Here is a 13043-nt window from a genome sequence, read left to right on the forward strand (position 1 = left end):
ATAAAATGGATATCAGACTTTTAGAAACTGGCAAATAACATTTAATTCTTGATTTTTATTAGGTACACAATTTAGAAAAGTTCGGACTTAAGACATTTTAAAGAAAAAGCATTCAGAAAACATTCAAAGTGCTATGTGTTAAAACTTGACAAGCTGATAGTTGTCTCACATTATTCTCATGCTGCTATCCTAAAGTAAATATACAAAGGGAAGCAGAAAACAAAAAAGATACCCTGAGAACCCAACAAAATTTGAACAAGTGGGAGAAAAAAATGCTCATGGTTAGAAAATAAAACTTGTCTCTTAGAGAAAACTTTTATTTGTGCACCGTATTTTAAAATACAGTTTGTTTTCCATTTAAGAACTGTGGAAAACACCTATTTCAAATGTTTTTGGAAGGATACCCCATTTTGCGTTGTACAGTCTTGCAGACTTTTTGGGTTACAGATTTTGAGAGGTATTCCATGGTATTCTCACAAGTTGATGTTGTCTTGCACAGTCTTCCATTATTCAGCTTTCTGACATTTTATCAAGAATGAGTAGAGGTGCAAGAATTCTTGCCCGATTCGTTTCCACAATGCAGCCATTCAACACCATCTCATCTAAAATGATGTGTACTTTATCCAAATTAAACATTATCTAAGTTCATATTAAGGAAATTAGCTCTAGAGATACAAAAGTATTAATATTAACATGTAACAGTAAGTAATACTTATGACTTAGCCTATAATTTTTCCCATGTAAATTAGTCGAAGAATGAAGTGTTGTTTGTTTTACAGAATTTCTGAAATTAGATTTAAAATTGGTGTCTATGTTAGGAATTATTACCTCAATGTACACAAGCATACCCAGTTTCACCCTGGTTAAGCTAACTGGCCAATAGGCACAGAAATGGAATAGATACAACTCTTAGCCAGAGGGAAAGTGAATCTACTAAGAACTAGAAAGTAAAGTAAGTGACATCGGCAAGAACGTGACCTGACAAGAATAGTGGTGTCTTTCCAGACAATAACGTCAACAGTCATAGTCATGATTTATGGAATACTCATTATAGTCCAGGCATTTTGTTTTACATAATTTTCGGTCTTCAGTACAACTCCATGATATAAATGTTAATCATTATCCTCATTTTACATGGGAGCAAACAGGCTCAAAGCCATTGTCCAAGGTCACATGGCTGTTAATTGCCCGGAGCTGGAATTTAAGCCCCCAGCTTTGGCTTGATGGTTCTGATTCTACACTTCTTGGGAGGGGCCTGAGGCTACTGAGTGTACACCCTCCCTCAGCCCTAAATATTCACTCAAAACCAAATGCTTTTACAAAACCTTACATCTTAGGCTATCATTTCTGTCGGGCTGAAGAAAAAAATAACCAAGAGTAGATATGAATGAAGGAGGTAAGGCAATGCTGACTTAATTCCCAAGTAGATAAAAATTCTGAAATTCATAAGAGTATCTTATAAATGAACAGTTCTAAAAATAGTCATTTGAGAATTATGGAGCCACTTTCACTGTACTGACGTTCTTCATGGAAAGCCAGTATAGTGCATGGGAAAAGACGAAAATGCTGTTAGACTGCAATGTCTAGCTAATCTGAAGGAACGAAATTCTTCCCCCAGGAGCCCCTTCAGAGAATTTTTGTGAAAGGAGAATGGGAACTACAATGAAATGATGATAATAGTTGAATGGTTCTGAATTCTATACTTTAATAGTTTATTAATCTGCGTCTATTTAAAGAACATAATCCTGGTCTCTTAAAAATAAAAACCAGCTGATTGAAACAGATTGCTTCAGATAGATAAACTTAAGTCAACAAATGAGTGACTTACATTCACTAGGGGAGCTTATAATTAAATAGCGAACCTTTGTGAAGTGAATTGTTACCACCTGTTTTTTTGTTCAGTAATTTCAGATGTTCAAATCTATACTGTATTTGTCTAGTGTAGTGAAGTACATCTACAGAAAATGATACAACCCTGTGAATGACTTTTAAGTTCCTATTAGGCTCTGTATTAATATCTCATTAAGCTCTGTGCAAATAGTCCCCTAGCAGAATAAACTGTTTTCAGGAGCCCATGGGAACTGTCCTTAAGTGACCCAGAAAAGGGGGGGGGAAAAAAAGCTTTACTCTGATATAACTATTAATAATGTTTTCCAATTATATAGATGATGATTGCTTTGTCCATGACCAAATTGAGACTGGAATATTAGGCCCTTGACTCCATCAGACCCAGAAGCCAGAACTTAGAAGCCAAAGTGGGAATGTCAGCTCAGCACAAAGAAATGGAGTTGGGGAGCATAAGCGGCTGCGTGAAAAATGGCCTGCAGAATCCCCGTTGTTATTCATTAAGGGCAATGAAAGCCTTGGTACATTGAAAGTGTCAACTCATCCAGGATGATTTTTTTGGAGAGAGAAGGAGATCTAATTTTAATCTATTCTATTTGAATTAGTTTAGAGATCAAGCTGAAGACTGGTAAGTAGATGATCTAAAATTCAGATGTCCCCTTGAGCAAGAAGCCACTTGTTTTGAAATTCAGATCAGAATTTGCTGCTGAATCATATCAACCACTGACATCCCACATTGCAAGGACAAGGTCTTTCAGCAAGTCTGAATTTCCCAACATCCTAGAAACATGAGTTGTTCAGTGAGATCACTCTGTACCATGGGCGTGTGAGTGCCTGTCTGAGTATCTGGTTCAAACCCTTAATAACCATGTAGCTTTCTGGCACTATATAGGGAAACCACAGACCAAATCCAGTGTGAGGCAAAACCCTGAAAGCTGATTTCCACCTGGAGTCATGTGACTCCTTTAAAAGAAGAATCCAGCTGTTTACGTCTTGATTTGGTTTATAAGCAACTTGTACACACTGGTGAAGCCAGGAATAATGGCATTTGAACTACATGTCAGGTGAGCAGGGACCAAAAAAAAAAGCCCTATATGCAAAGCCCTGTGGCAATAAACAGGCACACATGCTTCAGCCCTGACATCCAGAATAGGATGAAGGTAGAAAGGCCCAGGCTGTTGATCTATTAATGTGGTGAGCTGAGAAGGAACGTTTCTTTCTTTTTTTCTTTCATAGTTTATTGTCAAGTTGGTTTTCATATAACACCCAGTGCTCATCCCCACAAGTGCCCTCCTCCATACCCATCACCCCCCCTTCCCCTCTCCCCCACCCCCATCAGCCCTCAGTTTGTTCTCAGCATTCAAGAGTCTCTCATGATTTTCCTCCCTCCCTCTCCCCAATTATTTTTCCCCTTCTCCTCCCCCATGGTGCTCTGTTAAGTTTCTCCTGATCGACCTATAAGTGAAAACATATGGATCTGTCTTTCTCTGTCTGACTTATTTCACTCAGCATAACACCATCGAGTTCCATCCACATTGCTACACATGGCCAGATTTCATTCTTTCTCGTTGCCATGTAGTATTCCAGTATATAAATAAACCACATCTTGATCCATTCGTCCATTGATGGACACTTGGGCTTTTTCCATGTTTTGGCTATTGTTGAGAGTGCTGCTATGAACATTGGGGTCCATGTGCTCCTATGCATCAGCACTCCTGTATCCCTTGGGTAAATTCCTAGCAGTGCTACTGCTGGGTCATAGGGGAGTTCTATTAATTTTTTGAGGAACCTTCACACTGTTTTCCAGAGGAGCTGCACTAGTTTACATTCCCACCAACAGTGTAGGAGGGTGCCCATATCTCCACATCCTCACCAGCATCTATAGTCTCCCGATTTGTTCATTTTAGCCACTCTAACCGGCATGAGGTGGAATCTCAGTGTGGTTTTGATTTGTATTTCCCTGATGATGAGTGACCTTAGTATCGTTTCATGTGTCTGTTGGCCATCTGGATGTCCTCTTTGGAGAAGTGTCTGTTCATGTGAGAAGAGACTTTTTCAAGAGGGTCCTACTTGGGGGTTACACTGAACTTGACTGACTTAAAGATCCTTAAGACAACTGGTTACCCCTTGTGAGCGCCCTGTGGTTGGAGCTGATGTGAACTGTGGTTCACAACCATCCTCCTAAAGAGCAGATTCAGAAACCCCCACTTTTTACCAATCCTGAGACCCAAAAGCCTTTCTGAATTTCTATGTAATGTGGATTGAAGTTGAACATCTTAGGACCCGAGTAATATTAGTGTCACCTGAAACCAATTTTTTAATTAAAGTGCTTGAAATGTTTCTGGTTCCCACATTGGAATTTTGGTCTCTGAATCATAAATCACTTTTTCAATATGGTAACTTAACACCACTGTGGTGGTCTATTTATCCTTTAATAAGAGAAAATTGAGCAGCATACATTCAAATGGGACTTGAAAAGCAATTCTAAGGCAAAGCTTAGCCTAGAAACTAAAATGTCTAACTCTAGATTATGGTCTTAGATCCCTTGTCTTCCTTGATTTCTTTTTCTTTGTTTCTTTTTAAGATCCTAGATAACAAAGTTGTTGAAAAACTAACTGGGGTGGGGGGAAAAACTTGCTCTCCTATTTATATTTTAACTCAATCTCCCATGAAAATAGGTATACTGTGAAGGGCCTTTGTATTCACATTCCCTACAAAAATTCAAATACTATTGTATAGAAGACTGTCATGATAGCTACAGTCCTGGATATACTCTCCTTGTAATATAGTCTGCTGTGGACTTTGAGGCTTAGTACTCTCTCTTGTGAATTAGGCCACTGAAAAGGAATTGATCTTTATTGTTTGTTTTCAATAGGTTTTTCCTTAAAGACGCTTTTATATTCTGAGAGCAACAAGACATCCAGGTGTAATTTATTAAAATTTATATAGATTTATGTAAATCTATATAACACAAATACGAAATATGAAAGTCAGCATTCGGTCAAATAAGCCTGTCCATTTCTCGTTTTTTTTTCCCCCCCCCTAACTGTTGCCCCTCATAACTCGCTGTTACTATTCCTGAGTCAGACAGACAGAAGCCAGAAGCCTGGAACAAAACGAGCGGGCGGAAGGCAGGCGGACTTGGTGGGCAGGTATAGCGGCGGATGGATACGTCCTGAAGGACGCAGGGAACACAGTTCGAGGATATAAGCGGTCGGCGAGGGCAGTGAGAGCAGGGAAGTTTGGAGGGCAGAACTGTTTAATCTGGAGCCTTCACATCCCATTCCCAGGTAAATGGCCGACCTACTTGGGGCCTGTTCATAATTCTGAGACCCTTCACTCATGACAGCACTGACTAGCTCTCTGCTGACACGGTTTTGGCTCCCTTACCCCTCAGGGCCTCCCCTTTCCAAAGATTCCCAACTGGCCAGCTCTCGCCCCTTACAGCCCAGCTTTCAATTTACATACTTGCAAAAGAGAAAAAAAAAGATGTTTAGAAATTATTCAATGTGAATTCCACTCCGGGAGAGCACGCTTTTATCAGGACCTGCAGATTCTCTTTCATCATGTCCGATTCCTCTAACCAGAGACTAGGGTTTCCTCAAAACTTCTTTCCTACGTCAGGAAAAACTTTGACAACACCAAGATAGCATACTGACGGGCACTTTACAAATGTTTTGTTAGAGTCTTAAATTGCCACAATCTCCAGATGATAACAAATTTTGTTTTAGGAAAAAGTGTCAAATTTAATCTTATATGTAATTTTATAGCCGTGGAGTCAAGGGCCCTGGAAACCCAGAGCCTGGTACCAGCTGTGCCCCAAAGTAGCTCTATGGTTTGGGACATGTCACAGAACACCCCTGGGCTTTCAGTCTTTTTGTCTAAAAAATGAGGTTTTAACGTGATGATTGTGTAGTTTTCTTCTAGCTCCAAAGTACTCAAATCCTAGGACTCTAAATGTCACTTTTGGGGAGAGGGGAGCTAGTTTACTCCTATCTGACAATATCAGGCCATTCTTGATGTAATCACACACTCCATAATACCTTGAAAGAAATCCTTTGGTAATGACTTAATTAATTATTGTGACTTTCTGAGAGAACATGGAGACAATTTCAGTTCATTTAGAAGCTACCACTGTAGCTCCTGTGTTGGATGGCTTCCCTGGAGAACTTTGTTCTTCTTGCCAGTATTTGGAAAGCCCCTAGTTGAACAAGTGCTTTTGTGAATTCATTAAATCAGTCTGAAATTATCTCCTAATCAGAGAAGCCCTATTCTGGTTTCTGGACCTGGACAGCTGTTTGGGATTTTAGGATGGTAACAAAGGAACAAGAGGTTGATGCCCCACCATGGGCTCTGGGCCCCGATCAGGGCCTGACTACAAATCTCAGTGGTGCTGCCTGGGTGCCTCCCTTCCTTCAGGGAGCACCACGGTAGAAAATTAGCTGAGTCACAGAGAGTACAAGCAGGATGGAGGCCTCTCCTTCTTCCCCACCCTCAACTAGGATAAAGAGGTACTTCCGCATCACCCATGTGAGTTTTCAGAGTCTAGAACTGCTCAGGCTTCTGGGTTTTCAGGATTTAGAAAATAAAGATTTATTTAAAAGGTATTTTTGAATCACGAAAACATTCCGGATTCTAGGCCTACCTTATATTTGTGGTATAGGCGGCACTGGAATAGAAATAGGGATTCCAGCCTGTTCCCCAGCTACTGTCCCAGGCTGTCTGTCATTCCTGCCCCCAGCCATGGGCTAAAGATTGGGGAGAGGTCTGTACCGCCCCTGCTAGCAGCAGGCTCGGGTATATGAGTACCCAGTGAATTCTGGGGCCCGAGGTAGGTAGAGGGTGGTCAGGAAGTGGATTGGGTCGCTGCAGGCTCTGGATAAGCATCCTCACCCCAAGGAGAGAGATGCTCCTGAAGGAGAGCCAGAGTATTGTCCTCTAAAGCACAGGGCCGAGAAAAGTGACCCTGGTCGTCGAAGTCTAAAAGTAGTACTGTTGGATTCTACTCTAGCCCAAATAAACCAAGGTCTTTAAGCCTCTTTAAAGACACCAAATACCAAAAATGCTCTTAAGTTTTTCTGTACATTCACACAGACTGTAAGTATCCACTGAACTGAGGAGGAGTTGGGCATCTCCTGCCTAGCACTGTTCACTGGTGCCATTCCCTATTTACCAAAGCAGGCGGAGACAGCTCCTTGTCTGGAGAATTCAGCAGACCTGGGACTACAGAGCTGAACACATTTGGGGAAGCTCATTAGTTGAATCCTAAAAACCACCTTAATTCACAGAATGGGAAGTCTTAAATAAGTCTACTAGAGGATGTGATAGGGCAAACTTTCCCTGTAGAAGCAGGGCCTCGGGAATCCTCTGGCAACACTTCAGCCCAGCAGGTGGAGTAGAATGAATGTAAAGAGTGTATAGAAACTTCTGCACTGCATGTGAATGATTTACGTCACTGGCATGCTTGGTCCCAACGGTCTGCCCCACTTGACACTAAATGCAACACAGTTTCCACTTAGTGGGAGAGTTTTCTTTTTTTTTTTTTTTACAGCATCTATTATTTTATTTTATTTTTTTTACAAATAGTTTATTGTCATTTTTTTACAGCATCTATTATTTTATTTTATTTTTTTATTTTATTTTATTTTTTTACAAATAGTTTACTATCAAGTGGGAGAGTTTTCAAGAAGCCAGCATTTCTGTCCTGATTTCTTGTGCTAAGGTCATTTCTTTTAAAATTCCCATCTGTCATGTTCTGTGATGTTAGTCCTACTAGAAGTCGAACAAGCTCATTTTAGGCCTTGTATACAAATTGTGCATTTTATTTCTCCATGTCTAAACATGTGGACTCTGGAAAGCAGCCCCATTATTAAGGTGCTTCAGGGTGATAAAGCTTCTGGAGGAAAGTAAAGGGCTGCTTGGGAATTCCATGAGGTTTTGACTTCCTTCCTCCTGGTGCTGCACCAAAGCCAAGGCTTAAAGCTTGTCTGTTCCCTGTGGGCAGATGAGGAAGGCTTCCTTAAGCCCAAGCAAACACAAAGAAGATAGGTGTTCTAAGTGTTGGAGAAACCAGCCCCAGGCTGCAGTGATATCAATTGCTTGTTTTCAGCCTTTCAAGGCCTCAGAAAGCTTTCCGGGCAGTTTCCTGAACAGTGTTAGCTGCTTCAGCAGGTTCCTGGTCACAGGCTCCCAGGGCGGTGATGCAGAACACCTATGGCCTTGCACAGAGGGGGCAGGAAACTGAGGCTGCATCTCTAACAGGCTCCCTTGTCTTACTGTCATGAAACTGGTGTGTAGAGGTCCTCCCCGGACACATGATAGTTTAAAAATATAACTATGTATGAGGCAGAGTAAAGGCATGGGTTTTAATTAGAGTTTTTTCAGATGGCTGAGGGTGGAAACCTTTAAAAATGTCAATAGAAGACGTATCCCATATCCTACCTGGCGTGCTACCTGCGCCACTTTTTAGGCCACCGGAAGTCCTTGTGAAATTATGCCTGGAGCAAAGGCATATACTTCCAGGTCTGGAAAAATTTAGTTCCCTTATCTTCCTGATGCAAAATTCATAATCTGTCAGGTGGATATGCTTAAGTAATTTGTAAGGACGGTAAATAAGTTAGTCAGAGGTACACCTGCAACTAACCTTGTAAGTTAACTGTATTTCAATTAAAAAAAAAATAAGTTAGAGAGGAAGGGAAGGCAAAAATGAAACTAAGTAAAATAGAAGAAAAAGATACAAACTATGTGCCTTGATGTGGAAATTAAATATAAACAAGAATGCTGGAGCTCAGAGTGCCTGGCTGGCTCAGTCGGAAGAGGGTGCAACTCTTGATCTTGGGGTTGTGATTCTAGGTGCAAAGATTACTTAAAAATAAAATCTTTAAGAAAAAAAAAAATGATGGAGCTCATGATTTGGATCTATGCTATACTCCAGAGGAGTATAAAGACAAACCTGTCTCTACGTTTAGTTAATACATAAGACATATCAATACAACAAGTTCTGCTGTAACATGTACTCTGTTATATCTGATTCACTTTAATTTTCTGAACTCCTAGACTATTTAGACTCTCTGCATTCTAGGTGTAAGGTGACTTAGCTCACTTAGAGTCATGACAACATCAAATACTAAGGCCGAGAGGGTGTTAAAGCTCTTCTAGCCTAAGTATCTTATTTTGAGATGAAGGGGTTATGTGTCTTGTCCAACATATACAATTTGATGGCAGGTTTGAAAGCAGATCTTGGGTTTCTGTCTTCCTAGTGAAGTGTCTAATAGCTTTTGCCATCTTCCAGAGGATTTTTTAAATCAAAAAGCATTTTTCTTATTCCCCTGTACAAGAGGAAGAGATTCATTCTGAGTTGCTTTAAAGGGCTTAGTTAAAATGGAATGTAACATGCTGAATAAAAATAACACCATACACGGCCTGTTCTTCTTGGGTGTCCTAGGTCAAAGGGAGCACAGATTTAGGTCACTCACCACTAGAGGGCACTCAGATTTTCTCAGTTAATTTAAAGAGGCTTCCAGACACAGCCTGCAAATGAAGTTTATCAACAGGACGATGTTTTCTATCCATAGTAAAAGCTAAATGGCTGTTTCTCCAAAATATACTGATGTCTAATGTATATATGTGTGTATATACATATATAAGCATGTTATAATTAATATATATTTATTTAATGTTACTAGATTTAAGCCTGATGTTTTCCCATTGGACTCTTTCATTTATTGCTTTCAAATGGTATGCAGATTTTTGTAGTAAAAATTAAAAGTCAACGTGCCTCTCAGAGCAGTTACACACAAAACCCAGTGGGGGGGAGGGGCGCCAAAATCCACAGGTCTGCAGTATTTGAAGCAAATAACGTTTGTTTGCGGAGGCCCTTACATACTTTGATTTAAAAGGGGGAAGAAAGTAAAGAAAAAGAGAGCCTTCCCTGCTATAAAAGTAAATGGATACAAGCCAGGCAATTTGTTTAACCCTCCATTTTATCATCCTTGAAGCCTTACTCTGATCACGTGGGGGATTTCTGGAAATTTATACCTGGAGCCATGAAAATCCATTCTCTCTAGGAGGACCAAGCACTTTCTGGCTGTGTTATTTAGATTCTGGGAAGGTCTATTCTATTTGCTTAAAAGAAGTTACACTATTATATATTAGTTATTATCAACTACTACCATAGTATTGCCTTGTCTGAAAAATAGGAGAATCGTAAAAAGAACTACCTTTGTGAAAAAGGGCAGGGTTGTTTCTGCAAAGCTCCTACATACCTCTGACTACCTTGTCGGTTGTTGATGATTGGCATTCCGGGTTCTGGATTCCGCTGAATTGTTTTCCTGACCCAGGGCACTTACCTGATCAGGACTAGCCTGTGCTTTGTCAAGTACTGAGGAAAACCTGGCTCAGAGCTTTGAAAAAGGATACATCTAATTCACTCTGGAAAAGAGAAAAGAGTGCAAGGATGAGAATGAGCCCCTGGGACATGCACGCTTAGCAGTTAGCAGATGCTCTGGGGATCAGGGCAGCGGGGAGGGATACGCAGCTCTGTACAAAGAAACCTGAGAGCAGGAAGGCCCGGAGTCTGGGGCTGTGCTTTTTTTAAAAAACAAAACAAAACAAAACAAAAAACAGGCTGCAGTTTAGAGGAATTTTACCAACCAGAACAATTCACCTTTGCAACGTAGAGGGGATAGACTAACTCAACCTGTAGAGATGATGTGTAGCTAATTTGATAGGTGTATCAAAAGCCTTAATAATATGCATATGCTCTGAGTCCATCAGTTTTATTTCTAGAAGTTTATCCTAAGGAGATAGTTAGATAACAGCATAACAACATGTGATAGGACATTCAGGGTAACGTTGTTTATAGTAGCAAATTATTGAAAAGAAGCTAAGTATCAAGGGTGGGGGGGACTAGTTAAATAAATTATAGCAAATCCACAAATGAGGATACAGATATATAAGTACTGGCATTGTTAAGTAAAAAAAGCAAGTTACAACACGGTATATTCAGTATTATCCCATGGATATATGTATATGCAGAGATAGATACAGATATAGTTGGATATAGACAGATACATAAAGTCTAAAAGGAAATGTACCTAATAGTATCTATCATGAGCTTGATCTTCTCCCCTTTCTTTTTGCTTATATGCATTTTTAATTTTTTTCAATGATCATAGATGTTTATATCATAAAAAAGTTGGAGTGCCTGGGTGGCTCAGTCAGTGAAGCATCTGACTTTGGCTCAGGTTGTGATCTCATGGTTCGTGAGTTCAAGCCCCAGGTCAGGCTCTCTCTTCAGATCCTCTGTCTCTCTCTCTCTCTGTACCTCGCCTGCTTGCGTACTCTCTCTCTCAAAAATAAATAAACATTTTTTTAAAAAGTCATAGAGGGAGAAAAAAGTAAACAGAGTTAAATTTGTATCCGGAAGGACTTCAGGTTTGTCAAGTGAAGGACTGAAAACGGTGAACCTGCCTCAGCAGCCACTGTCCTCTCTTGCAAAACTACCTCTGTTGAGGGGCGCCTGGGTGGCTTAGTCGGTTAAGCGTCCGACTTTTGCTTAGGTCATGATCTCGCGGTTCATGGGTTCGAGCACCGCATCGGGCTCTGTGCTGACTGCCAGCTCAGAGCCTGGAGCCTGTTTCAGTCTGTGACTCCCTCTCTCTCTGACCCTCCCCTGCTCACGCTGTCTCTCTCTCTCTCCTAGAAATAAATAAAAAATATTAAAAAAAAAAAAACTGCCTCTGTTGAAGCTAACTGGGTTGGCTTTTTGTTTTGAAACGTGATGCTGAGATGCTTCCTTCAGCCCAGACAGCATGAGACTGATCTCCAAATTTAAGACTTGGAAGCTAAGATTAAAAATAGCCTCAGAAAGAATGTTTAAAACTCACAAACCTAAAAATAAATCTTAGATGACAAGGCATTCTCTGAGTGGGACAGATTCTATTTTCTTTCCCATAGTACTCTTTTCCCTCCACTTTTTTTTCTGTTACTGTCATCCTTAACTGAGTCATCTCCCAGTACTGTCCGAGTCCTGTGTAATCACCAGTTTACATTAAATTCTAATCTTCACTTCTGTGGTTTATGTGGTCACTGACTCTCTCCCCAGAATTACAGCAAGAATTCAGCACTGTGCTATTTATTCTCAGTCACCGAATATAATAATAATAACTTTAAAAACTTTAGCAATGATAGCCCTTATAGTCACTCATTATTATCCCAGGTTTAAACATTAATCTTTTGGGAAATGTTATTCTTCTTGATAGGTGTTCCCTTAAAATGGCTGATCATGGCCAGCTCTGAATCACAGACGCTGACTTGCAAACGGGTGTCACGGGGCACCTGGGTGGCTCAGTGATTTTCATTCAGGTCATGATCTCACTGTTCATGAGTTTATGCCCCATGTTGAGTCCTGCTTTAGGCTCTGCGCTGATAGTGCAGAGCCTGCTTGTAATTCTCTGTCTCCCTTTCTCTCTGACCCTCCCTCCCCCCCACCCTAAAAAATAAATAAATAAATATATATATACATACATACATAAGGTAGAGGTCATCAGGATTGAGCAGGAGCTAGAGCTGTGCTGTCCAACATGGTAACCACTAGCATCATGTGGTAGATTAAATGAATTAAAATTAAATTCTTCACTTCCTCCATTACGCTAATCACATTTCAAGTTTTGAAAAGCCCCGTGTGGCTACTGCCTACTGTACTGGATGGCACAGGTAAATAACACTTCTTTCACTGCAGATAGTTATATTGGGCAGTGCTGATTTATGGTAATCTCTCCAAGCAGTCAATACAAAGGTGGACTTTAAAGCCAGCCTCAATGCCTCCTGTCTCCTCAAGGAGACATTTTCCAGCTTCAGGGGGCACAGATTCCTTCCTACCTAGATGCACTACCATCCCGCAGGCCATGAGGCAGCTTCCCAGCTTCAACCCCTGAATTAGAAAATGACTGACAGGGGCGCCTGGGTGGCTTAGTCGGCTAAGCGGCCGACTTTCGCTTAGGTCATGATCTCGTGGTTTGTGGGTTCAAGACCCGCGTCAGGCTCTGTGCTGACTGCCAGCTCAGAGCCTGGAGCCTGTTTCAGAGTCTGTCACTCCCTCTCTCTCTGACCCTCCCCTGCTCATGCTGTCTCTCTCTCTCTCTCCTAGAAATTAAAAAAAAAAAAAAAAAAAAAAAAAAAAAAAGGGATGAAATAAA

At 40.7% G+C, this 13043-nt stretch overlaps 1 protein-coding gene across 1 annotated transcript in view; it reads right to left on the minus strand.

Moving 5' to 3' along the window:
* AP4S1 (adaptor related protein complex 4 subunit sigma 1) overlaps positions 1 to 13043 on the minus strand; it is a 51481-nt gene continuing 38438 nt past the window's right edge. The window contains exons 5-6 of the mRNA XM_077772728.1: positions 10264 to 10275; positions 1 to 639 (exon numbers count right to left, since the gene is read on the minus strand). Coding sequence (XP_077628854.1) covers positions 511 to 639; positions 10264 to 10275 — 141 coding nt within the window. The 3' untranslated portion in view covers positions 1 to 510. The remainder of the gene's footprint in view (positions 640 to 10263; positions 10276 to 13043) is intronic.

Source organism: Crocuta crocuta, unplaced genomic scaffold (genome assembly GCF_008692635.1).
Source record: "Crocuta crocuta isolate KB4526 unplaced genomic scaffold, BGI_CrCroc_1.0 scaffold116, whole genome shotgun sequence".
NCBI lineage: Eukaryota > Metazoa > Chordata > Mammalia > Carnivora > Hyaenidae > Crocuta > Crocuta crocuta.